General features: G+C 40.2%; 5 protein-coding genes across 7 annotated transcripts; 4 read left to right on the top strand and 1 right to left on the bottom strand.

Moving 5' to 3' along the window:
• Positions 1-26: 26 nt before the first annotated feature.
• LOC109484706 (delta-aminolevulinic acid dehydratase-like) lies at positions 27-25,630 on the bottom strand. Its single transcript, XM_019788062.1, has 11 exons — positions 25,497-25,630; positions 25,088-25,138; positions 24,760-24,856; positions 24,180-24,315; positions 3,079-3,162; positions 2,701-2,789; positions 2,372-2,427; positions 1,907-1,994; positions 1,491-1,577; positions 966-1,095; positions 27-530 (listed from the first exon to the last, which is right to left on the bottom strand). Exons 1-11 carry the CDS (start codon positions 25,604-25,606, stop codon positions 469-471), a joined length of 990 nt encoding a protein of 329 aa, XP_019643621.1. The 5' UTR covers positions 25,607-25,630; the 3' UTR covers positions 27-468.
• LOC109484709 (microfibril-associated glycoprotein 4-like) lies at positions 3,857-5,982 on the top strand. Its single transcript, XM_019788064.1, has 6 exons — positions 3,857-4,122; positions 4,399-4,423; positions 4,629-4,777; positions 4,903-4,999; positions 5,127-5,291; positions 5,617-5,982. The coding sequence occupies exons 1-6, from the start codon at positions 3,907-3,909 to the stop codon at positions 5,880-5,882; spliced, it is 918 nt and encodes a 305-aa protein (XP_019643623.1). The 5' UTR covers positions 3,857-3,906; the 3' UTR covers positions 5,883-5,982.
• LOC109484707 (microfibril-associated glycoprotein 4-like) lies at positions 8,574-11,126 on the top strand. The gene is made up of 6 exons (XM_019788063.1): positions 8,574-8,894; positions 9,179-9,221; positions 9,574-9,722; positions 10,025-10,121; positions 10,305-10,469; positions 10,809-11,126. The coding sequence occupies exons 1-6, from the start codon at positions 8,652-8,654 to the stop codon at positions 11,066-11,068; spliced, it is 957 nt and encodes a 318-aa protein (XP_019643622.1). The 5' UTR covers positions 8,574-8,651; the 3' UTR covers positions 11,069-11,126.
• On the top strand, positions 11,849-14,326 carry LOC109484710 (microfibril-associated glycoprotein 4-like). Its single transcript, XM_019788065.1, has 6 exons — positions 11,849-12,196; positions 12,471-12,516; positions 12,724-12,872; positions 13,172-13,268; positions 13,389-13,553; positions 13,891-14,326. The coding sequence occupies exons 1-6, from the start codon at positions 11,918-11,920 to the stop codon at positions 14,145-14,147; spliced, it is 993 nt and encodes a 330-aa protein (XP_019643624.1). The 5' UTR covers positions 11,849-11,917; the 3' UTR covers positions 14,148-14,326.
• Positions 14,955-23,526, top strand: LOC109484705 (ryncolin-1-like). 3 transcript variants are annotated; one of them, XM_019788060.1, is made up of 6 exons: positions 14,955-15,349; positions 15,867-15,900; positions 16,052-16,200; positions 19,632-19,728; positions 22,791-22,955; positions 23,267-23,526. In XM_019788060.1, exons 1-6 carry the CDS (start codon positions 15,029-15,031, stop codon positions 23,515-23,517), a joined length of 1,017 nt encoding a protein of 338 aa, XP_019643619.1. In that variant the 5' UTR covers positions 14,955-15,028; the 3' UTR covers positions 23,518-23,526. The 3 variants fall into 3 exon arrangements, with proteins under 3 accessions (XP_019643619.1, XP_019643618.1, XP_019643620.1); XM_019788059.1 differs by lacking the exons at positions 22,791-22,955; positions 23,267-23,526 and adding exons at positions 19,914-20,078; positions 20,219-20,660; XM_019788061.1 differs by lacking the exons at positions 14,955-15,349; positions 15,867-15,900; positions 16,052-16,200; positions 22,791-22,955; positions 23,267-23,526 and adding exons at positions 18,993-19,032; positions 19,184-19,332; positions 19,914-20,078; positions 20,219-20,660.
• Positions 25,631-25,953: the final 323 nt, after the last annotated feature.

The following is a 25,953-nucleotide window of genomic DNA, read 5'->3' as shown; positions in this document are numbered from 1 at the left end:
TGAAAAAAAGACTAGTAACATGGGAAAGGTTCATAGAAAGATTATATCATCTATTTATTGCAATCATTGCATTTGGTCATAATTGGGCACTTGTATATATGTCTCATGTTTAAAGATACCTGCTTTGCTTTTAATGTCAGTTATTGCCTCATTGCAGAATACTAGTTGCTAGTTATTCCATCTAGATTATCAATATTTTTCAATGACAACTCAAATTAAAATAAAATCAACAAAAATCTTATCAAAAATTTGTTAAAATCTCTCTGGCCTGATCTTGGATCTAATATTGTTCTCTGTGATGATTAGTGAGACCATGGATAGGATTGTGAGCTGGAAGCAAAATTGTATATAAGAGGTGCATGTAAGGCTGTCAACAAGCCTCAGCATCAGTGTGCAAGCACATCTAATGCTCAGGAGATGCTACACCAGGTATTGAGTGAATGAATGAGACGTAGTTCCTGTGTCTCCTTACTGCTCCTGGAGCCAGTCCAACAGGAGGGGGGTGTAGTAAGTGATGATGATGTCTGCCCCTACAGGAAAATCAAGAAAAACACATTAGACTCAAGGAACAATATGTACATGGACTTAAACACTGATAAATACAAATCTTGTTCAAGAGCTAATTTTGGAGATATGACTTGTGTTAGTGCTAGTTACAAGTTAGTAACACATTTTAAAATTGTTTCTTCATAATAATATATTAAATATCCAACCGAGCAGCTGGTTTTGAGACAAGTAAACTGTAATATAAACATCTTTGCAAACAATGCAAACACAGGCACAGACTTTATACCATTTGTGCTGTACAGTGAACACCACACATCACTTACATCAACATATCAAATCTTTATTACATTTCTTATCACCAAATGTTTAAAACAACTCCTACTAAGACACAAAGGAGGTTTGTTCCACAATAAACAGAATGATTATCATGATTACAGAATGGTCTATCTCTGACTGACCTGCCCTCCTCATACCAGTCAGTACCTCCATGACAATAGTCTTGAGATCGAAGGCGCCGGCCTGGGCACCGTGGTACAACATGGCGTACTCTCCTGACACCTGGTAGATAGCCAGGGGGTGGTTCGGGAACTGGCAGGAAAGAGATTGGGTTACATTTCCTTATGAAGGCTACTTTGGACATGGTACAATAGCTGAAATTTTGACATCGTACATGTACAACTGTTATGCAAGGCTTAAGCCTCTCCCAGGCTTCTGGAAGTGGTTGGAAAGAGTACAAAGTGGCCAAATAGACAGATGATATGACAGGGGAGTTGTTCTGCTCTATTATGCCACTTCCCCAAGTCTGGTAGAGGCTAATGCAAGGCAGTACACTCAGCAAGATTTTCCTTCTGTCATGCCACAAGAAAAAGTTAAGGTATCAATTCAAAATGCTGTGGTCAATAGAATAGCAATCTTTTATTCTCTATTCTCATACAATAGTTTCCTAGACTCTAGGTCTTGAACCAAAACGTCCTAGTGATCACCTTGTTCTTGGTGTCCCTGACGATGTCCAGATAGGCCATGCCAGGTTTGACCATCAGCATGTCTGCTCCCTCACGTACATCTCTCTCCTGCGGAAGATTGTTTTCCTTTTACATTACAGTCAAACCTGCCAAAGTGGCCAACCTGGCCGTAACAACCGCTTTTTCCCAATCTCAATTTCACTAGCACAAGCCACCTGTCCAAGAAGACCACTTTATCCCGGTCCCTTGGGTTGCCTTCATGGGCAGGTTTGACTGTACCATATATATATCTAACACTTTCTAACTGAAATACAAAATGTAAGGTTCTTGCACCTAGATAAAGGTTAGAAACAAAAGACAGATTTAGAAATACCTAAAAAACTAGGAGTAGTTAGCTGATGTCTGCAGTAATGCAGTGGAAGTGAAGAACTCCTTACCACAGCCCTGATGGCCAGTCCTCTGGAACCTGGAGGCAGCTGGTAACACTTCCTGTCTCCAAACGCAGGGGCTGACTTGGCTGCATCTCTGGGGAAGTGGAGAATGGGATGTTAAAAACTGTAGATGGTGATAAGGCCACAAGAAGGTAGAAGATTGGAAAAGAAGCAAATACAGTAGGGGTGTTGAGAGGATGGAACAGGTTTAAGGTGGGCATTTAGATGCAGTGAAAATAACGTGTGAGATGAAAAGTAGATCCGATAAAAAATGGAAAAGTTGTCTTTTGCTAGAGAGATACTGCAAAATATTTCATAAAGCTTTCTACGAACTATATTTTTTTGCCAATGCTATATCGGTGTTGAAAAGATTGGAAGTGGCATTGTATAAAAAAAAGCAACAATATGTCGAGGGACAAATATTTCACTTCATCATGACAACTTTATGGTACATAGGCCAACAATTCCTACCTGAATGGTCCATAGAAACTGGAGGCAAACTTGGCACTGTAGCTCAGAACTGACACCTGTCAGAAGAGCACAGAGACAGACAATCAGTGATCTCCCTATATCAGATCTACATGTATCCTGGAAGGTTTGGCAACTATTTTGGAAACTTTAAAATGAGCTATGCTTCATTTTAATTTGATTACATGTCAATAACAAAAGTATTTTGACCCAAAAGTAGTATAGTATAATGTATAATGTTAATATATAAAAGTTTCCTTTTTTCATTTGGCACTTGTTAGATCCTATAGTTTCTGCACTATAATCTTGGTTATTCACATGCTAGAACTCACACTGTTGCCCAGTCCATGGGACCTCAGGGACTCCTTGATGGCTGCTATACGACCGTCCATCATGTCAGAGGGAGCAATGATCTGGCAACCTGAATGATGAATTACAAAAGATAGACATTAGTAGCAAGTGTAGTCTTGGCTGCTATTCTTCACCCGATGTCCATGCTACTGCTAAGGTTGCAGTCCATAGGACGGGACATTAAGCAGTCACAGGTCCTCCGTTCAACATCCAAACCTAATTCAAAACACCAGATAACATTATTTGCTTCTAATAAATTACAAAACCCAAAGTTACCAACAGAAGCTCTATGTCTTGTCCTCAAATGTTTTGCATCCTACAAACAATGAAAATAGTGACAAGTTTTATAGAGTACTTACCGGCTTGAGCATAAGCCAAGGCCACCTCAGCCAGTCGCTGTGTGCTGGCATCATTGTTTATGGTCCCATTCTCTCTTAAGATACCTGCATGTCAACATACATGTAAAACACTATATCAGACACCACTTCCAGGAACTGAAATAAGTTTGGGTTGAGTTCTTCTCCCCCAGGTCATGACTTGAGATACATCCATGATCGAGACATGCTCAAGTCACTGACAGTTGGAACTGTTGTATGGTGTATAACTATAAGGTCTTAGGATTTCAGCAAGACTAGTCTATTAGCCCTGCACCCCTTTAACTTTCACTAAAAGTGTGTCTCATCCATCCAGGTCTATTGTCTTAACCTGGTTATTAGACACGTCACATATCCAAGCTCATTAGAGGGCATTAAGCAGTTTAATGTTTCTTTTAACAATGTCTAAGTAGCAACATCAGCATTAGGGTAATGGCACTGTTTAGATGCAAATAGCTGAAAATGTACATAAAAACACTAGAGCACATTTCATGTCCCACAATACAGGATAAACTGTAAAAATGACAACTTTTTCTGGAGGGGTGCAAGTAGAATTGCACTGATGCAAAATACTTGCTTACTGTCACGTCATGCAATTCAGCTGAAGCACAAAATATGAATCAACAGATGATACAAAAAGAAAGTTTTATAATTAATTATACCTCAGTTCTTCAATTTCAAAACATAAACCAAAGACACACCTGCCATATTGTATAATGGACCAACCCACCACCTATCTGCGCATGTAGTTTCTGTACTGACTACAGCTTGAACTAGGGACACTGTACAATAACAGGAGACAAAATCCCAGCCATGATGACTCCACTTGTCCTGTGCCTGATCCTCTCCTCTATAGGAGGCCAGACCACAGCCCAGTGGCCAGGTAATGAGATCAATGGTGGAGTGGTTGTTGGGCATGAGACCAGTGACCACTGTGCCCTGTGCTGTGCCAGCCAGGCTTCCTACACCACCACTTGTGCACAGGAAAGTCAAGTACTCGGACTACAGAATACTGTTCAGCAGTTACAGGTTGGTGCCATTTACTAAATGCTGTTAGTTACATACATGTACCATTCTGCTACCACAGTATATGATCACTATCAATGCTACAAAGAATTAAGTACTAGTCTATAGTATGTTATGTTCTTTGTGTTTTATGTGTTGTCTTGCTCATATATTCTATTAACAAAAGCATGGTCTCAGTCAAATACACAACAGTTACTGCTTTATGCCTTTAACAAAGATTAAATGGGAATGGACTACGAAAAACAAATAACATGACAACTATTGCCTTTGCAGGCTCAGATACAACTGATGCAGACCTTACAAGGTAAGCCTTTTATTGCTGACTTACTTAGATTCTATGGAAAAAGCAAACCCTTTAATACAGTCTACACTGAGGTAAACTCGAATTCAACAATGTCCATGTTCATAGCAAAGCTATGATTGACATCCAGTTTTACTTCTGTCTTGTTACTGTTTATGATAGACAATGTAAAATGTATCCACGCAAACTATAACTGCTGATATTGCAGGAAGACCCCGTGACTGTTCAGACCTGCTGAAGGAAGGGTATGACAGCAGTGGAATCTACACCATCTATCCTTTCTCCAATGATGTCCAGCTCAGTGGGAAAAGTGTGGGGGTGTTCTGTGACATGGGTACAGACGGTGGTGGATGGACAGTGAGTGCTGAGTGATGTCTGGGCATCCTCTTTAAGAAAAGTGACATTTTTAATGCAATGCATCTAGCATCCAAATCTCTAAAACATTTAATCTACACTTTGTATTTCTTTCTCTCTCACTTCAGGTTTTCCAGCGTCGTCAGGATGGTTCTGAGGACTTCTACCGGGGCTGGGCTGATTACAAGGCTGGGTTTGGCAAACTGGACGGAGAGTTTTGGCTGGGTGAGAAGTTAAACATTGTCATACTAGTAGATACATCAGAAAACACTGGCTACCCTGGTTGAGAATCTAATGCTGCTCTCATCATGTAAGCAACTAAGAAACTTTTGTTTTCCTTCCTACTCTATAGGTAATAACAATCTTCACCAGCTGACCAGCCAAGCCCAGTATGAGATGCGGGTTGACCTGGAGGATTTTGAGGGCAACAGTGCGTATGCGCAGTACCAGGCCTTTACTGTGGGGAGTGAAGTTGACTACTACAGGCTGACTGTTGGGGGATACAATGGGACAGCAGGTAATAAGTACTAGTAACTACTATATTTTCCCACATACATTGTATCTCTTCTATATAAAGTAAAAAAAAACAACAACTGCAACTCCTTTTATTTAGAGGCTATTACATGAGATGTTTCCAAAAGTAAGCCATCATTTTTTTCAATTATGTATGATTTAATCACACAAAACAAGAATCAGCTCTCTCTCTTACATTTAACTCTCAAATCAGAATGATGAGTACTATCTTAGAGACTGCTTGCTTCTGTAAGTATATTTCAAATTTCTATCTGAATCTTTTTTAATCCCCCAGGCATGGTTTGACACTTGACATGCATCTCTTACAGGGGACTCCCTGACCGCCCACCACAGCGGCCGCCCGTTCAGCACCTGGGACAGGGACCACGACGCGAGCCCCACGTCCTGCGCCCAGGCCTACACCGGAGCCTGGTGGTACGCCGCCTGCCACGACGCCAACCTGAACGGGCTGTACCTGGCAGGTGCGCAGGTGTCTAACGGAGGGAACGGGGTCAACTGGCTCACCTGGAAGGGCTACTATTACTCCCTGAAACACACTGAGATGAAGATACGCCCCATACATGTAGCTAACTAGAGAATGGATGTTTTAACTACATGTAACACACTGAGATGAAGAATGATACGTCCCATACATGTACATGTAGCTGACTAGAGAAGGGATGTTCCAACTAACACACTGAAATGAACATACGTCCCATACATGTAGCTGACTAGAGAAGGAATATTTTAACTAACACACTGACATGAAGATACGTCCCATGTATGTAGCTAACTAGAGAAGGGATGTTCCAACTAATACACTGAGATGAACATAGGTCCCATACATGTAGCTAACTAAAGAAGGGATGTTACAACTAAGGAGCTAATAATACTACTACATGTAGCTCTACATTTGTATGGGCAAACATTCAATAGTCTGCAAGCGTGTGTATCCAATTTATGCTTGTGTCTGTAGCCTGGGAGCTGCCCGCTTTATACCTGAAAAGTTTTGGGGAGGTTAGTGAGTACAAGGAGCCCTGTTACAAAACGGATGGCATGCAGGCTACTTGTAATGACTATCTGATTTAATCAAATTGTAGATTCTTAGAATATACCTGTATTCAACATATGTACGAGATAAGCAAGGGTTTTGAAAGGGTCTTCCTGTAAATTCTTTGTTGTCCATGTTTTCACATTAAAAACAATTCAAATCAGCTTGTTTGACCTTTTCACTGGGTGAGGAATTAGTAATAAAAGAATCCAACTTGCACTGAAAATTGACTTGAAAAGATGGACCAAAAATGGTTGTCTCAAATACCTTAGGAGCCATACTATGGTAACAAGATTTGCCTTTACAATGTTGGCAACATTGCCATATTATCTTAATGGAATTGTTTAGACAAACTGCCGTTAACCACATACACATCACATAAATTATATGTACTGCAGTCAGTCAGTCTCAAAAGACTATGACTTAACTGTACAAACAGGCAGGATGGCTCAGTTGCTAATATACAAAAATTTGAGCCGAAAGTCAACATACAAATTAGATAATCCGGATCCCCAAAGTCCAAGTTTAAGTTCCTTGTTCAAAGAATAAGTTTACACATCTGTAAGACAAAAAATAGTTTAATAATCAAGCTAAAATGTGGAAACCTCAGCACATAGAAGCAAACACCATGTTTTTTTAGGGGTAGGCTTCAATTTCCACTGATGTAAGCTGGAATTTTTTCTTGACATTCATGAAATTCATCTGAAGTAAACACATGAACAATGCTAACCAGTAATAGAGACATGAGGCTTTATTTTTTTTGTGGAAGAAAAATTTCAACCTGGCACTATGACTCAACACCCCCATATTGTATGGTAGGTGTGCCTACGTATGTACGTGTTATACTATCACATCAGCTGATATTCTGACCAGTTTAGTTTGGAGAAAGGTTTAGAGTATCAGCAGGGAAGGCAGTTTACCGCCATGATGACTCTTGTGCTGTGCCTTGTCCTGTGCCTGATCCTCTCCTCTATGCAGGTAGGACTTCACCAAAAAACATAACTCATTGCCAAAGTCACACCAAAAACAACCCGACATTTACTAGAAATGTGCTGGTATAAAGGAACCATACATGTTCATGTAACAAAATCTTGAAAATAGTAGGGATCCATCTGTGTGACTGTGTGAGTGGATCAAACTTACTGTCCTGTCTTACATAACCTGTAGATACAACTTACATAATGTCTAAATGCAAAAAAAAATGAACTATATTTTCTACAGGAGACTCCATGACTGCCCATCACAATGGATGGCCGTTCAGCACCAAGGACAGGGACTATGATGGAAGTGGTAATCCCTGTGCGGAGAAGTACCACGGAGCCTGGTGGTACGGTCACTGCCACCACTCCAACCTCAACGGCTTCTACTATGCAGGAAACCACACCTCACATGCAGACGGGGTCAACTGGAAGGAATGGAGGGGCTAATTATTACTCCCTGAAGCACACTGAGATGCAAATACACCCCATAACAAACTAGATTGCAACATTGACCATGGGTCATCAGCACAACTTGAAAAACATAAAAATTGCTTGCTATTTGATAAATCTTACAATGTTAATTTGCTAAGATGATATACATATGGATAAGCTTGACAAACCATGGATGTATCAATAAATTTTGTTCTGAATAAATTGCCAGTTAGTATAAATTGTGAAGGATCTGTATGTATAATTAAGAGGAGACTTTTTTCCTTGTCTGAACAACAGAATTCAAATCACCTTATTTCAATTGCTGAATGGTTGGATTCAATATTCATATCACTTCAATCGCCCTATGGAAGGATCCATTGTTTGCAAGATGTAAAGTCAGTTTTACACCAGTCCTGTGTTTGGCAGCTCCTTGGTCCAAACACATTTGGAGACATTAATGCTCAACAAACTTTCTTCTTACAATGTTCAAACACAAACATTTCCAGCAAATTAATGGTATTGTTTACAGTGAATAACTGAGAAGTCAATGCACACATATCAATTAGACCAAACAGCAACTGGAAGAAAACACTTCCCAGGGGTGTCCTCAAATGTATGCTACAGTCTATGTATGTTACATCATCTCATCCTTAAAACAGTGTCATTCTGTAAGTGCATAAAACAGTCAAACTGTATTAAGTAACAGAGACAATAGGTTTTCTCTTATCACATGTAAAACCAGGAAATAAAATCCCTCCTACATACACACACCCATAGTGTAAAATAGGTGCATCCACTCCCAATTGATACCAAGTAGTCCCTGAACTGACCAGCACTCTGAGACCGACAGAGAAGAGTAACAGGCTTAGTGGGTTCTAACAGAATACAGTATCTCTGAGCCATGATGACTCCACTTGTCCTGTGTCTGATCCTCTCCTCTATGGGAGGCCAGACCACAGCCCAGTGGCAGGGTAATGAGTTAGAACAGGGTGTGGTTAACGTTGCTGGGCATGAGACCAGTGACCACTGTGCCCTGTGCTGTGCCAGCCAGGCTACACATGCTGCCACCTGTGCACAGGAAAGCCAGGTTACCAGTCTACAGAACACAGTTGAGCAGCAGCAGAGCCTGATTTCCAGTCTACAGGTTGGCATGTACTTGTACTGTCTTGTTAACACTCAGTAATGCCACATGGTTACTAAATATTGTAAAGATAGCATGATGAACTCAAAGCCTTGGTGTATGCAGTATGAAGTCCATACTATTCTCTATATCCTTCGCTTAAAGTAAGGGTGCTAAGAAAATCTGGATAAGAATGACTGTAGGTGTGTAAAAACACTCATCTTTAGACATATACATAAAATTGTAAGTATCAGTTTAAAGAATTTATTAAAAGTAGACTAAGTGACCATGAAAGTTTTTTTTTTCAGATTCAACTATCTCAACAACTACAAATGCTACAGGCATTTGAAGGTTAGTTTGGTTGTACGTGTATTATTAAAATTTTAATCAAAGGACAAACTGTATCTGTAACCTCTGAAGATAATGGGATAAAGAAGTTACAATATTCTGTAGGATTACATAAGTGATAGGACTACAATGTGCCTTATTACTGTTAGTGCTTAGATTGTAATAGGCTAAGCATAAAGGTGCAATAAAGGTTTTTTATTTAATTTATACACTCAGGGATTTTATCCTGGCGTCTCTTTGTTATACACTACAATGTCATGTTCACATGTACCTAATGTCTAAATGCTCAAGACCTGGATGGTATTAACTGGAAGTACACATGAAAAGTGCTAATTCTGACATGAATGTTGTGCAGGAAGACCCCATGACTGTTCAGACCTGCTGAAGGAAGGGTATGACAGCAGTGGGATCTACACCATCTATCCCTATTGCAACGATGTCCAGGAGAGTGGAAAAAGCATTGGGGTGTTCTGTGACATGGGCACAGATGGTGGTGGATGGACAGTGAGTACTGAAGTTTAGCTCTGCTTATAAATATACCATTTACTTACATGTATATCATATACAATTGTAGAATGGAACAACCGAAAATATTTTACACTGAAAAGTTGCATTCTTTAGGATGCAGGAGATAACTCACTGGGGTGCTACATTGCTAAATTATGACAAGAATGTGCAGATGAGATAGAAACACAACTGCCTTGTACATCCACAGACTGTAAATCTTAACTGTCTTGTACCTCTCACAGTGTTACAGAAATTACTATGTGGTAAGTGCGTTAAGAGAATTTGGCCTTTCTCTCCAGGTTTTCCAGCGCCGTCAGGATGGTTCTGAGGACTTCTACCGGGGCTGGGCTGATTACAAGGCTGGGTTTGGCAAACTGGACGGAGAGTTTTGGCTAGGTGGGACTTCACACATTGTGTTGTTTTAAAAATACATTTGAAGTACTATAAAAATACATTTGAAGTACAATGACAATATGATGTGCCTTGGTGGCCAATGTTGCTTTATCATGTACACGCACAAATAAAGATACAACATGTTGGCCATGGGATCATTTAAGAGACCTCCTTAACACATTTAAGGCAATGACAAACTCCACCAGCTGACCAGCCAAGCCCAGTATGAGTTGCGGGTTGACCTGGAGGATTTTGAGGGCAACAGTGCGTATGCGCAGTACCAGGTCTTTACTGTGGGGAGTGAAGCTGGACACTACATACTGACTGTTGGGGGATACAATGGGACAGCAGGTAAGACTAGTAAGAGGATTAATGTGTTTTTACAGATGTATGTGGCAACTACATAAATGTACAGTTACTCATTTCATATTTCTGTCCAACACACTCCAAAATTGATGCAAATGCCAGACTGCAAAGAGAATTACATGTATCTGGGAAGTAGTATCACACTATCACTTCTAATAACAATAGACAGTCCTCAAAGTAAAGCTGGTACAAACATAGGTTACATTAAGTATTCTTTGCATGACTGTGCACCATGCCTCAGTTATCATGCAGAGAATTTCTGCTATACATATAGTTAAAGTTCCATTCTTTCAAGCCCGTGTATATGTGTGTATATTTTTGCAGGAGACTCCTTGGACTCGATCGGACATAATGGGAGGCCGTTCAGCACTAAGGACAGGGACTATGATGGCAGTTCTGGCTCCTGTGCCCTGGCATACAAGGGGGCCTGGTGGTACAGCAGCTGCCACAACTCCAACCTGAATGGCCTGTACCATGGAGGTCCCCATACTTCCAATGCAGATGGAGTCAATTGGCAGACCTGGAAGGGCTACTATTACTCCCTGAAGCACACTGAGATGAAGATACGTCCCATAACTAACTAAAGCAGGGATGTGACATGTACTAATTGTAACATTGTTACATTGACCAAGGGTCATCAGCACAGCTTTGAATTACTTGCTATTCAATAAATCTTTCAATGTTTTTTTGCTAAAGATGATATACATGTTAAACTTAGCCAACCATGGTTGTATCAATAAATTTTGCTCTGAATAAATTGCCAGTTAGTATGAATATGAACTCTTGACTTTATTTTCCTTGTTTGAACAATTAGAATTCAATTCACCTCATTTCCAGTACTGAGTGTTTTGGATTCAATAAGACACTTCCATATCATTTCAATGACTCTATGTAAGGATCCATTGTTTACAACATAACAGTTGTTTACAATCTTACACCTATATCTGGCAGCTCCTTGGTCCAAACACATCATAATGTTCAAACACAAACATGTCCATTAAGTTAATGGCATTGTTTACAGGCTTGTGTGTGTAAATGAGGCAAACACCACGTTTCAATCTTGGAGTCAAGACAATTTTTCACATGCCAGCAACTGGAAGAAAACATTTCCCAGGGGTGTTCTCAAATGTATGCTACAGTCTGGTGTATGTTACAGCACTAATTCCTCTTGAAAAGCTACATTGTACATGTACTGTGTCATTCTGTAAGTGCATAACAGTCAAAGTGTAACAAATAACAGACACAACAGGTTTTCTCTTATCACATGTAAAACCAGGAAGTAAAATCGCTCCTACATACACATACCCATAGTGGAAAATAGGTACGTCCAATCCCAATCATATGCAATACCAGGTAGCCCCAGAACTGATCGGCACTCTGAGATCAACAGAGAAGAGTTGGCTTAGTGGGTTCTAACAGAATATCTCTGAGCCATGATGACTCCACTTGTCCTGTGCCTGATCCTCTCCTCTATGGGAGGCCAGGCCACAGCCCAGTGGCCAGGTAATGAGTTAGAACAGGGAGTGGTTGTTGGGCATGAGACCAGTGACCACTGTGCCTTGTGCTGTGCCAGCCAGGCTACATATGCTGCCACCTGTGCACAGGAAAGTCAAGTGTCCAGTTTGCAGACTACCATTGAGCAACTGCAGAGCCTGCTTTCTAGTCAACAGAATACTGTTGAACAACTACAGAACATGGTTTCCAGTCAACAGGTTAGTGTGACTTACATAGTATTATCTAATGTCCTGTCTCACAAAAATCTAGTAATAATCCCCAACAATATTGAACGGAATGCTGTACAAATTCTAGCCTAGTGGAATTGTCTGTTAGTTTTGTGGTTTTCTGTGTAAATACTGCATTTATCATATGTTCTCATACCGGACGGGTACACAGACAAGTCATGTGTATATATACATATATGACTGACAGTGTTCATAATGTTCTCACAAATGTACAAGTATTGACCAGACAATTCTTGTTTTACAGGCTCAACTACATAACCAGATGCAACTGCAGATACAGACCTTACAAGGTTAGCCTACTTCCATTCCCTGAAGATAATGATAAAAATAAATGATGAGAAGATACCATATTAAGATTTTTGCAATTTACCAGAATTGATTATTTCACCAGACATTTCTGTGTTGCTATAGGTATTGTCAATTTTCTCAACCTCATGCATGCATTTGACTACTAACATCCATGGAAACAAAGGTGTGATATCTCGATAACTTTGCAGGAAGACCCCGTGACTGTTCAGACCTGCTGAAGGAAGGGTATGACAGCAGTGGGATCTACACCATCTATCCCTATTTCAACGATGTCCAGCTCAGTGGGAAAAGCATTGGGGTGTTCTGTGACATGGGCACAGATGGTGGTGGATGGACCGTGAGTACTGAAGTTTAGCTCTGCTCATATACTTATATCATGTATCATCATTTATTTATATGCAGCAAGGAACTCCCAAAATGTTTAACACTGGACAGTTGCACTCTTAAGAATACAGTAGAGTGTACCCCAGTCAAAACTGCATTCTTTAGGATACACTTGTAATATTACATTGAATTTCATATAATAACTTATTTGTCTCTCAATCAGAGTTACAGAAAATGAATTATCAACTGAAAGGTGGTACATATATAATTTATGTATAAAGTTTGTAAAGAGAATTTGGCCTTTGTCTACAGGTTTTCCAGCGTCGTCAGGATGGTTCTGAGGACTTCTACCGGGGCTGGGCTGATTACAAGGCTGGGTTTGGCAAACTGGACGGAGAGTTTTGGCTAGGTGAGAAATTATTAAGTTTTCAAAAATCCCAAATGTCCATGAATGCAGCTATTTTTTTTCAAATGTGCTGCCTCCAAAATTGACTGAACATTTACGTTTGTCCCTTGCTACCAAATAAAGGTAACGACAAGCTCCACCAGCTGACCAGCCAAGCCCAGTATGAGATGCGGGTTGACCTGGAGGATTTTGAGGGCAACAGTGCGTATGCGCAGTACCAGGTCTTTACTGTGGGGAGTGAAGCTGAACACTACAGGCTGACTGTTGGGGGATACAATGGGACAGCAGGTAGGACTAGACGATTAATTTTTTTTGTGCAAATGTATGTGGCAACTACATAAATGTACAGTTACTCATTTCATATTTCTGTCCAACGCACTCTGAAATTGATGCAAATGCCAGACTGCAAAGAGAATTACTAAGTACCGTATGTATCTGGGAAGTAGTATCATACTTTTACCTCTAATAACAATATTCCTCAAGTAAAGCTGGTACATATATATAGGTTATGAAAGTATTCTTTGCATGACTGTACACCATGCCTCAGTTATCATTCACAGAATTGAGTTCTGCTACATGACTTTAAGTTCCATTCCTTCGAGCACTCTGTGTATCTTTTTTGCAGGAAACTCCTTGGACTATGCACATAACGGGAAGCCGTTCAGCACCAAGGACAGGGACTATGATGACTATCCTGCTTCCTGTGCCCAGAGCTTCAAGGGGGCCTGGTGGTACGGCAGCTGCCACAACTCCAACCTGAATGGCCTGTACCATGGAGGTTCCCATACTTCCTATGCTGATGGAGTCAATTGGCAGACCTGGAAGGGTGATTATTACTCGCTGAAGCACACTGAGATGAAGATACGTCCCATAACTAACTAAAGCAGGGATGTGACATGTACTAATTGTAACATTGTTACATTGACCAAGGGTCATCAGCACAACTTTGAATTACTTGCTATTCAATAAATCTTTCAATGTTTTTTTGCTAAAGATGATATACATGTTAAACTTAGCCAACCATGGTTGTATCAATAAATTTTGCTCTGAATAAATTGCCAGTTAGTATGAATATGAACTCTTGACTTTATTTTCCTTGTTTGAACAATTAGAATTCAATTCACCTCATTTCCAGTACTGAGTGTTTTGGATTCAATAAGACACTTCCATATCATTTCAATGACTCTACGTAAGGATCCATTGTTTACAACATAACAGTTGTTTACAATCTTACACCTATATCTGGCAGCTCCTTGGTCCAAACACATCTGAAGACATTAATGCTCAACAAACTTTCTTCTCATAATGTTCAAACATAAACATGTCCATTAAATTAATGGCATTGTTTACAGGCTTGTGTGTGTGAATAAGGCAAACAGCACGTTTCAGTCTTGGAGTCAAGAAAATTTTTCACATGCCAGCAACTGGAAGAAAACATTTCCCAGGGGTGTTCTCAAATGTATGCTACAGTCTAGTGTATGTTACATCACTAATTCCTCTTGAAAAGCTACATGTACTGTGTCATTCTGTAAGTGCATAACAGTCAAAGTGTAACAAATAACAGAGACAACAGGTTTTCTCTTATCACATGTAAAACCAGGAAGTAAAATCCCTCCTACATACACATACCCATAGTGTAAAATAGGTGTGTCCAATCCCAATCATACACAATACCAAGTAGCCCCTGAACTCATCGGCACTCTGAGATTGTCAGAGAAGAGTTGGGCTTAGTGGGTTCTAACAGAATACAGTATCTCTGAGCCATGATGACTCCACTTGTCCTGTGCCTGATCCTCTCCTCTATGGGAGGCCAGATCACAGCCCAGTGGCAGGGTAATGAGTTAGAACAGGGAGTGGTTGTTGGACATGAGACCAGTGACCACTGTGCCCTGTGCTGTGCCAGCCAGGCTACACATGCTGCTACGTGTGCACAAGAAAGCCAGGTGCTTGGTCTGCAGAATACTTTTCAGCAGCAACAGAGCCTGATTTCTGGTCTACAGAATACTGTTGAGCAGCAGCAGAGCCTGATTTCCGGTCTACAGAATACTGTTGAACAACTACAGGGCCTGGTTTCCAGTCAACAGGTTAGCATCACTTACTTGTACAAACTTGCTTGTCTCTACCAGACTACCTGAGTTGCTGAAACATATTAGACAGAGAAGAGTTGGGCTAACAGCTTAGGGTTCTAATACAGTATCTCTGAGCCATGATGACTCCACTTGTCCTGTGCCTGATCCTCTCCTCTATGGGAGGCCAGGCCACAGCCCAGTGGCCAGGTAATCATTCAATTTCTCAATCTACTATGTTTCCATCAACCTGTGGAGTCTGGTGGAGATTACTAATTACCAACTTACCATCGTTTCATCGTTTGTATTGATTAACCATACTGCAAACAGGGCCAAACTGCATAATTCTATCTTAAGCTTATAATATGTTCAAGCAACCAATCTACCACAATCTGGCTAAAGATGATTCAATCTGCAAATTAAAAATTGTGTGCAAAAGCAACTATACACGAATCATTTCTAAAATCAGTCAATTGGATAAGCTAGCAGCAGTTCTAAATTATTAATATAAATATTATTATCATTATTTTTTCAGGTTGAACTGCATCAAACACTACAAACCTTGCAAGGTTAGTTTGGGTTATTAAATCACGAGTTACATCTTGCACAATAGATACAATATCAGGTTCCTGCATCGATATCTGACTTTTTAAAAAGTAAAATTTAAATGGCAGTACAGAGAATGTACTAAATAACGATCTTAATAACATAATCTGACAGAAAGACCCCGTGACTGTTCAGACCTGCTGAAGGAAGGGTATGACAGCAGTGGGATCTACACCATCTATCCCAATTTCAATGATGTCCAGCTCAATGGAAAAAGCATTGGGGTGTTCTGTGACATGGATACAGACAGTGGTGGATGGACCGTGAGTACTGATGTTTAGCTCTGCTTGTACACTAACCATTACTTATATCATGTACCATAATTTCCAATTGTTGCAAGGAACTCCCAAAATGTTCAACAATGAAAGGTGCGTTCTTTAGTACATACGAGATGGGTGCAACTTTACTCAGACGATGAGTAGGTTTCATAGTTTTACTCATGTATATCTAAATGTTATATTTTTGCAATACGGATGCTACTCAGACCCATGAGTTTCTTTCTTAATAAAACTTGAACTTCAATTAGGAGATAGAATCCACAGATACACACTTAAACATCCAGTATAACTGTAACTCAATATTTGTATTTCAATCAGTGTCACAGATACATGTATTGCTATGTAAAATTAGGTGCATAAAACAATTTGGTCTTTCTCTATAGGTTTTCCAGCGCCGTCAGGATGGTTCTGAGGACTTCTACCGGGGCTGGGCTGATTACAAGGCTGGATTTGGCAAACTGGACGGAGAGTTTTGGCTAGGTGAGGAGTCACATGTTGTCATGAAAAACTTTGAAAAAAAATTGAAGTACATATCATGTGACTTGGTTTCCAATGTTTCTTATATGTATGAAGCTACATGTATATGTAACAAATTGCTCAAATAAAGTTACAAAATGTTAGCCATGCAATCATTAAAAAAAATCTCCTCCTTAATAGTATTTTTTTATAATACAAACTTTTAGGTAATGACAAGCTCCACCAGCTGACCAGCCAAGCCCAGTATGAGATGCGGGTTGACCTGGAGGATTTTGAGGGCAACAGTGCGTATGCGCAGTACCAGGTCTTTACTGTGGGGAGTGAAGCTGAGCACTACAGGCTGACTGTAGGAAACTATATTGGGACAGCAGGTAAGACTAAGATGACTTAACTTGTTTGTATGTATGTAGTATGTACACTTTGGATGACTAGACACCTTGCCTAAAGTTAGACAGATTTGAACTGATTTCTAGCTGCTTCATGACTGAGTTCAAGCATTATATGTATCTTTTTGCAGGAGACTCCATGGTCGACAAACATAATGGGAAGCCATTCAGCACCAAGGACAGGGACTATGATGACTTTACTAGCTCCTGTGCCCAAAGATACAAGGGGGGCTGGTGGTACGGTGTCTGCCACCACTCTAACCTGAATGGCCTGTACCATGGAGGTTCCCATACTTCCTATGCAGATGGAGTCAACTGGCGTACTTGGAAAGGCCTCTACTACTCCCTGAAGCACACTGAGATGAAGATACGTCCCATAACTAACTAAAGCAGGGATGTGACATGTACTACATGTAATTACCTTGCAACATTATCACATTGACCAAGGGTCATCAGCACAACTTCAAAATAAAAAAAAGTACAATGTACTTGCTATTTGATAAATCCTAATGTTAATTTGCTAAGATGATATGCATGTACACACATGTATAAGCTTAAATAAACCAAGGATGTATCAATAAATTTTGCTCTGAATGAATTGCCAGTTAGTATGAATTATGATGATCTGTATAATTAGGAGGAGACTTTGTTTTCCTTGTATGAACAACAGAGTTCCAATCACCTTATTTCAGACTGTTTGGATTCAATAACACACTTTCATATCAGTTCCATGGCTCTATTTTGCAAAAAGTAAAAGTTGCTTACAATCTTACACCTGTGTTTGGCAGCTCCTTGGTCCAAACACATTTGGAGACATTAAGGCTCAACAAACTTTCCTCTCATGATGTTCAAACACAAACATTTCCAACAAATTAATGGCATTGTTTACAGTGAATAACTGAGAAGTCAATGCAACATGCTATTTCTTACATCAATTAGAAGAAATAGCACGTTCTAGTCTGGGAGCCATAATTTTTTTACATGCCAGCAACTGGAAGAAAACACTTCCCAGGGGTGTCCTGAATGTATGCTACAGTCTAGTGTATGTTACATCATCTCCTCATGAAAACCTACAGTGCCATTCTGTAAGCGCATAACAGTCAAACTCTAACAAATAACAGAGACAATACATGTAGGTTTTCAAATGTAAAACCTGGAAGTAAAATCACTCCTACATACACACACCCATATTGTAAAATAGGTACATCCACTCCCAATCTGTACCAAGTAGCCCCTGAACTGACCAGCACTCTGAGACCGACAGAGAAGAGTAACAGGCTTAGTGGGTTCTAACAGAATATCTTTGAGCCATGATGACTCCACTTGTCCTGTGCCTGATCCTCTCCTCTATGGGAGGCCAGACCACAGCCCAGTGGCCAGGTAATGAGTTAGAACAGGGTGTGGTTAACGTTGTTGGGCATGAGACCAGTGACCACTGTGCCCTGTGCTGTGCCAGTCAGGCTACATATGCTGCCACCTGTGCACAGGAAAGTCAAATGTCCAGTTTGCAGACTACTGTTGAGGAACTGCAGAGCCTGCTTTCAACTCAACAGAATACCATTGTACAACTGCAGAGCATGGTTTCCAGTCAACAAGTTGCACAAGAAAGTCAGGTTTCTAGTCTACAGAATACTGTGGAGCAACTACAGAACATGGTGTCCAGTCAACAGGTTAGAATGACCTCTTCTACTGTCTCTAACATCTAGTAATCATTATTTAACTCAATGCTATACAAATTTTAAAACATAACAAATAGTGTAACCCTCTGTTATTTTTTGGGGGGTTTTCTGTGTTAACACTGTATTTATATGTTATATCAAATGTACAAGTAATGTGTAAAATACATATTGTTCATAATGGTCTTACAAATGTACATTGTCAAGTATTGAGCAAACAATTCTTGTTTTGCAGTTTCAACTACATAACCAAATGCAGCTGATACAGACCTTGCAAGGTTAGCCTACCTGTATTCCCTAAAAATAATGAAAAAAGGAATGATGACTTGTAGTTTATATTAAGTTAACAGCATCACTTTTTGCATGCGCACGCATTTGACTACTAACATTCATGGAAACAAAGGTATGATAACATTTGTAACCTTGCAGGAAGACCCCGTGACTGTTCAGACCTGCTGAAGGAAGGGTATGACAGCAGTGGGATCTACACCATCTATCCCTATTTCAACGATGTCCAGGAGAGTGGAAAAAGTGTGGGGGTGTTCTGTGACATGGGCACAGATGGTGGTGGATGGACAGTGAGTACTGAAGTTTAGCTCTGCTTATAAATATACCATTTACTTATATCATATACAATTGTAGAATGGAACAACCAAAAATATTTTACACTGAAAAGTAGCATTCTTTAGTATGCAGGAGATAACTCACTGGGGCGCTACATTGCTAAATTATGAGAAGAATGTGCATGCAGATAAGATAAAAACACAACTGTCTTGTACATCCACTGTAAATGGTAACTGTCTTGTACCTCTCACAGTGTTACAGAAATTACTATGTAATGAGTGCATTAAGAAGAGAATTTGTCCTTTCTCTCCAGGTTTTCCAGCGTCGTCAGGATGGTTCTGAGGACTTCTACCGGGGCTGGGCTGATTACAAGGCTGGATTTGGCAAACTGGACGGAGAGTTTTGGCTAGGTGGGGAGTCACACACATTGTATTGTTGTCAAAATACATTTGAAGTACTATAAAAATACATTTGAAGTACAATGACAATATGATGTGCCTTGGTGGCCAATGTTGCTTTATCATGTACACGCACAAATAAAGATACAACATGTTGGCCATGGGATCATTTAAGAGACCTCCTTAACACATTTAAGGCAATGACAAGCTCCACCAGCTGACCAGCCAAGCCCAGTATGAGATGCGGGTTGACCTGGAGGATTTTGAGGGCAACAGTGCGTATGCGCAGTACCAGGCCTTTACTGTGGGGAGTGAAGCTGGACACTACATACTGACTGTTGGAGGATACAATGGGACAGCTGGTAAGACTAAGATTACTTATTAGCTTGTTTGTACGTACCTGTATACTTTGCATGACTGGACACCTTGCCTAAAGTTTGACAGATTTGAACTGATTTCTGCTACATGACTGAGCTCAAGCATAATATGTATCTTTTTGCAGGAGACTCAATGGTCTACAAACATAATGGTTTTCCATTCAGCACCAAGGACAGGGACTATGATGGGAGTTCTGGCTCCTGTGCCCAGTCCTACAAGGGGGGCTGGTGGTACGGCAGCTGCCACCACTCCAACCTGAATGGCCTGTACCATGGAGGTTCCCATACCTCCTATGCAGATGGAGTCAACTGGCTTGCCTGGAAGGGCCACTACTATTCCCTGAAGCATACTGAGATGAAGATACGTCCCATAACTAACTAAAGCAGGGGAGTGACATGTACTAGTTAGCTTGTCACATTGACCATGGGTCATCAGCACAACTTGAAAAACAAAAATTACTTGCTATTTCATAACTCTTACAATGTTAATTTGCTAAGATGATATACATTGTATAAGCTTAACGAACCATGGATGTATCAATAAATTTTGCTCTGAATGAATTGCCAGTTAGTTTGAATTATGAATGTACTGTATTGTATAATAATAAAGAGACTTTCTTTCCTTGTTTAAACAACAGAATTCAAATCACCTTTTTTCCATTACTGAGTGTTTGGATTTAATAATACACTTCCATATCACTATTACTTCAATGCCCTATGGAAGGATCAATTGTTTACAAAAAGTAAAATTTGTAAAGTTTTACACCTGTGTTTGGCAGCTCCTTGGTCCAAAAACATTTGGAGACATTAACCAAGGCTCAGCAAACTTTCTTCTCATAAATAAATGTTCAAACACAAACATGTCCATTAAGTTAATGGCAATGTTTACAATGAATAACTGAGAAGTCAACACACACATATCTATTAGACCAAACAGCATGTTTTAGTCTGGGAGCCATAATTTTTGGACATGCCAGCAACTGGAAGAAAGCACTTCCAAGGGGTGTCCTCAAATATATGCTACAGACTAGTGTATGTTACATCATCTCCTCATGAAAACCTACAGTGTCATTCTGTAAGTGCATAACAGTCAAACTGTAACAAATAACACAGACAACAGGTTTTCAAATGTAAAACCTGGAAGTAAAATCACTCCTACATACGCACACCCACACACCCATATTGTAAAATAGTTACATCCACTCCCAATCTATACCAAGTAGCCCCTGAACTGACCAGCACTCTGAGATTGACAGAGAAGAGTTGGGCTTAGTGGGTTCTAACAGAATACAGTATCTCTGAGCCATGATGACTCCACTTGTCCTGTGCCTGATCCTCTCCTCTATGGGAGGCCAGACCACAGCCCAGTGGCCAGGTAATGAGTTAGAACAGGGAGTGGTTGTTGGACATGAGACCAGTGACCACTGTGCCCTGTGCTGTGCGAACCAGGCTACACATACTGCCACCTGTGCACAGGAAAGTCAAGTGTCCAGTTTGCAGACTACCGTTGAGCAACTGCAGAGCCAGCTTTCAAGTCACCAGGTTGCACAAGAAAGCCAGGTTTCCAGTCTACAGAATACTGTTGAGCAACTACAGAACATGGTGTCCAGTCAACAGGTTGGCATGGTATGACTTGCTTGTACTGTCTCCCTAACATCTAGTTACTCTAGTATCATTATTTAACTCAATGCTATACAAATTTTAAAACATAACAAATAGTGGAATTCTCTGTCATTTTTGTGGTTTTCTGTGTTAATACTGTATTTATATGTTATATCAAATGTACAAGTAATGTGTAAAATACATAACTGTTCATATGGTCTTACAAATGTACATTGTCAAGTATTGAGCAAACAATTCTTGTTCTGCAGGCTCAACTACAAAATCAGATGCAACTGATACAGACCTTGCAAGGTTAGCCTAACTGTTTCCCTAAAAATAATGGAAAAGGAATGATGACTTGTAGTTTATGTAAGTTAACAGCATCAATTTTTGCATGCACGCATTTGACTATAGCTAACATCCATGAAACAAAAGTATGATAACAGTACTGTTGTTAACCTTGCAGGAAGACCCCGTGACTGTTCCGACCTGCTGCAGGAAGGGTATGACAGCAGTGGGATCTACACCATCTATCCCTATTTCAACGATGTCCAGGAGAGTGGAAAAAGCATCGGGGTGTTTTGTGACATGGGCACAGATGGTGGTGGATGGACCGTGAGTACTGATGTTTAGCTCTGCTCATATATTTATACCATGTATCATCATTTATTTTCCAATTGCAGCAAGGAACTCCCAAAATGTTCAACACTGGAAAGTTGCTTTCTTATGGTTACATTCACTATGATAATCTATGACTTATTTGTCTCTCAATCAGAGTCACAGAAAATGAATTATCAACTGAAAGGTGGTACATATATATGTATAAAGTTTGTAAAGAGAATTTGGCCTTTCTCTTCAGGTTTTCCAGCGTCGTCAGGATGGTTCTGAGGACTTCTACCGGGGCTGGGCTGATTACAAGGCTGGATTTGGCAAACTGGATGGAGAGTTTTGGCTAGGTGGGAAATTATAAAGTTTTGAAAAATTCTAAATGTCCACAAATCTAGCTAAGAAAAGTTTAAAGCAAAGACATACATGTAAATGTGCTGCCCCAAATATTGATGGAACATTTTCCTTTTTCCTTGCTACCAAATAAAGGTAATGACAAGCTCCACCAGTTGACCAGCCAAGCCCAGTATGAGTTGCGGGTTGACCTGGAGGACTTTGAGGGCAACAGTGCGTATGCGCAGTACCAGGTCTTTACTGTGGGGAGTGAAGCTGAACACTACATACTGACTGTTGGTGGATACAATGGGACAGCAGGTAGGACTAAGAAGTTTGTACAGATGAATGTGGCAACTACATAAATGTACAGTTACTCATTTCATATTTCTGTCCAACGCACTCTGAAATTGATGCAAATGCCAGACTGCAAAGAGAATTACATGTATCTGGGAAGTAGTATCACACTATCACTTCTAATAACAATATTCCTCAAAGTAAAGCTGGTACATATAAAAGTATTCTTTGCACAACTGTACACCATGCCTCAGTTTTCATGCAGAGATCAAATTGAGTTCTGCTACATGACTTTAAGTTCCATTCCTTCAAGGACTCTATGTACCTTTTTGCAGGAGACTCCATGAGCTCTACACATAACGGAATGCCATTCAGCACCAAGGACAGGGACTATCATTCTCACGCTTGTGCTCAAAGGCACAAGGGGGCCTGGTGGTACCATGTCTGCCACAGCTCCAACCTGAACGGCCTGTATCTTGGAGGTTCCCATACTTCCTCTGCAGATGGGGTCAACTGGAGTACCTGGAAGGGCTACTATTACTCCCTGAAGCACACTGAGATGAAGATACGTCCCATAGCTAACTAAAGCAGGGGTGTACAAAAGCTGGAAGTTCCATGTCATACTAGCTGTTGGCCTTCAACATGACTTTCAACTCATCGATCAATCCCCCAAAGTTTTAGAAACATTTCTGCAAAACAAATGCTGTATCAGACTGCAGGAATGTACTTTCCTGTCTCAACATCAATGCTCTTCTCAGTTAACTGTGCTTGCTATCTAAAATACGGTATTTAGCCTGTAAGCTTCTTCTTCTCGGGTCACCATCACCGGTAGCCTGTAAGCTACATGTAGTATACACACAATACATGCTGTGTGTACCTGCTTGGCTTAAATACTGGCTTAAATACTAATACTAACACTTGAATGAAGATCCCAAGCAAAGAAACTTTAAAACCCTTGAAATACTAACCCTTCAACAGCAGAATAAACTTACAACTATTAGATAAATCAATTTAAAAAACCAACACCTACTTACTGTCCTATGAGTATGAATTATGCTTTGAAGAATTGAAGCCATGCAATTTGACATTTGTGGTTAATTCATAACATAATAAAATTTCACACAGGATGAGAAGCATTGTTAAAACATTTGCGGTGAATTTCAATAGATTCAATGATACGTTGATATTACAAAGCAAACACAAACCCTGCTGTAAGATATGGAATGCAGTTACTGGTGCATAACTCACCACAGTGCCCATGACTGGTGTAAGGACACAGACAGACATCACAGGCTACCAGGAGACTTGGGAAGGCTTCTCTCAGCTTCTGTACAGCTAAGATAGCAGGAGTCTCTGGCACATCTGCACTGCTACCTCGGTCATCCTTAAGTACAAAATGAAGAATACACCTGTTACAGCAACAAAAGTGAACACTGTCATGCCCTTACTTGTTGCAAAACGTGATTGCCAAAGGAAATTAACTTCGTATAATCTTATCTCTGCTGCCTAACCCCATAACCAATAGAGAACCTACTAAGTACTTCAGTGTGCTTAAGATCAAATTAAGCTCTTCTTTTAGTAGTTCTAAGCTTTAATTTGTAGAGGAGAGAAACATCAAAGTGTATATATTCTGACAGCCCTTTGTTTTGACAGAATGGTTCTTTTCAAGGTACAGTGACAACAATCACTGGAAATTTCTGCAAGCCAACATGTGTACCTGTTCCCAATAAAATACTCTAGCATGACATGGCCAATAACAAAACAATCATTGACATTTATTATCAACAAATGGAAGGAAAGGGACAGTGTACATAAACTCAGCACCAACCTTGGGCAGCTTGGAAGGAACCCCAAATATGAGAACACACTTTAGACCTTTCTTGACTAGTGGACTCAGATGTTCCACTATCTTGTTTACTCCAAATCTGTAAGTTTCACATGATCAAATTATGATTATTAAAATGATTATATAAAAATCTCACTATTAAAAAAATGTTGTAATTATAATATTCTTCCAGACACTTCAAGTCATTTATACAAGGTAGTTATCATTATGCCAGTCCTACAGGCTATACCTCACCAGGAATTTTAACGTTCTAGCAAATGTGTATAATAAATAAGATCTAGACTATAGTGACAGCTGAATTAATGTTCACCTTGACTGAAGAGGCAGGCTTGCAATCGGCTCTACAGTATCAGCATCGTCGCTGGTAAAGAAAACATATGAAGTTCTCATGTGAAAACATGCAAACTATTTTTCTGATAACTACCAATCTAGAATGTAACGTTACATGTATTTTTAACATGTCACACAAAATTATGGAAACTTCCTGGGTGAACTGGCATCAAACCAACTACATGTAGCATATGTTTGTGTCTGAGCTGCCTCACATATCGTCACATACACGTGTGGGAAACGTCCTTGCCAAACAGCCGTCAGATAACAAAGCTCCTGTGGGCGGAAGAAACCTGGACTGTGCGCGAGCGCACTTACAGCTTTTGGTACAATTTTAACATCATTTTACAATGATACTTTACACAAGACGTACACCAAAGAGACCTTACGTGATGAAGATTGGGTACATCAGGTTGGACGCGTTGAATTTGCAGTCGTTTTGCTGCCATTCCCGCAAAACTGGGTGATGGTAGCCGCTGTGCAACATATGGTCCGCCATCTTGCCGACCTATGACCTTTTCAAGTTTGAAAAGTTTTTGTATCCCATCATGCATCGCTCCAGAGAAAACTTGGTCAAAGTTTTCAAATCGTGTGGCCTTTTCCGGAATTAGTGTTTTAACGTTCAACTTCTTCAAGATTTTGGTATTGGATCTGCTCAGAAACTGTTGCTATTGTTTTAATCAGGCAGAGGTTGCAGTAAGTTGTTTAACGGATCCTTTCAAGGCTCGTTTCACAAAAGAAATCCCCTGCAACACTTTCTATGGGTTTGGAGGAAGTCACGCTACGTTTACAAAGACGAAAAGGTATATAGAGCAATGTTTTAAAGGGAAAAAAAGTCACGCGGCT

This window comes from Branchiostoma belcheri, unplaced genomic scaffold (assembly GCF_001625305.1).
Source record: "Branchiostoma belcheri isolate BF01 breed outbred unplaced genomic scaffold, Haploidv18h27 scaffold7, whole genome shotgun sequence".
In the NCBI taxonomy this organism is placed as follows: domain Eukaryota; kingdom Metazoa; phylum Chordata; class Leptocardii; order Amphioxiformes; family Branchiostomatidae; genus Branchiostoma; species Branchiostoma belcheri.
Note: the sequence above shows the minus strand (reverse complement) of the source record. Positions and strands in the feature narration are given on the sequence as shown.

What these genes read in the sequence shown, in the direction of transcription:
- LOC109484706 (XM_019788062.1), bottom strand. Translation starts at nt 25,606, where the DNA reads ATGGCGGACCATATGTTGCACAGCGGCTACCATCACCCAGTTTTGCGG. An exon ending in TTCCTTCCAAGCTGCCCAAG is followed by an intron (nt 24,316 to 24,759) that starts GTTGGTGCTGAG and finishes TTTGTACTTAAG; the next exon opens with GATGACCGAGGTAGCAGTGC. An exon ending in CACCAGTCATGGGCACTGTG is followed by an intron (nt 3,163 to 24,179) that starts GTGAGTTATGCA and finishes GTTGACATGCAG; the next exon opens with GTATCTTAAGAGAGAATGGG.
- LOC109484710 (XM_019788065.1), top strand. Translation starts at nt 11,918, where the DNA reads ATGATGACTCCACTTGTCCTGTGCCTGATCCTCTCCTCTATGGGAGGC. An exon ending in ACATGGTTTCCAGTCAACAG is followed by an intron (nt 12,197 to 12,470) that starts GTTAGTGTGACT and finishes CTTGTTTTACAG; the next exon opens with GCTCAACTACATAACCAGAT. An exon ending in GGACGGAGAGTTTTGGCTAG is followed by an intron (nt 13,269 to 13,388) that starts GTGAGAAATTAT and finishes TACCAAATAAAG; the next exon opens with GTAACGACAAGCTCCACCAG.
- LOC109484705 (XM_019788059.1), top strand. Translation starts at nt 15,029, where the DNA reads ATGATGACTCCACTTGTCCTGTGCCTGATCCTCTCCTCTATGGGAGGC. An exon ending in GCCTGGTTTCCAGTCAACAG is followed by an intron (nt 15,350 to 15,866) that starts GTTAGCATCACT and finishes TTATTTTTTCAG; the next exon opens with GTTGAACTGCATCAAACACT. An exon ending in AACACTACAAACCTTGCAAG is followed by an intron (nt 15,901 to 16,051) that starts GTTAGTTTGGGT and finishes ATAATCTGACAG; the next exon opens with AAAGACCCCGTGACTGTTCA.
- LOC109484707 (XM_019788063.1), top strand. Translation starts at nt 8,652, where the DNA reads ATGATGACTCCACTTGTCCTGTGTCTGATCCTCTCCTCTATGGGAGGC. An exon ending in CAGATGGTGGTGGATGGACA is followed by an intron (nt 9,723 to 10,024) that starts GTGAGTACTGAA and finishes CTTTCTCTCCAG; the next exon opens with GTTTTCCAGCGCCGTCAGGA. An exon ending in GGGATACAATGGGACAGCAG is followed by an intron (nt 10,470 to 10,808) that starts GTAAGACTAGTA and finishes ATATTTTTGCAG; the next exon opens with GAGACTCCTTGGACTCGATC.
- LOC109484709 (XM_019788064.1), top strand. Translation starts at nt 3,907, where the DNA reads ATGATGACTCCACTTGTCCTGTGCCTGATCCTCTCCTCTATAGGAGGC. An exon ending in ACTGATGCAGACCTTACAAG is followed by an intron (nt 4,424 to 4,628) that starts GTAAGCCTTTTA and finishes CTGATATTGCAG; the next exon opens with GAAGACCCCGTGACTGTTCA. An exon ending in GGGATACAATGGGACAGCAG is followed by an intron (nt 5,292 to 5,616) that starts GTAATAAGTACT and finishes CATCTCTTACAG; the next exon opens with GGGACTCCCTGACCGCCCAC.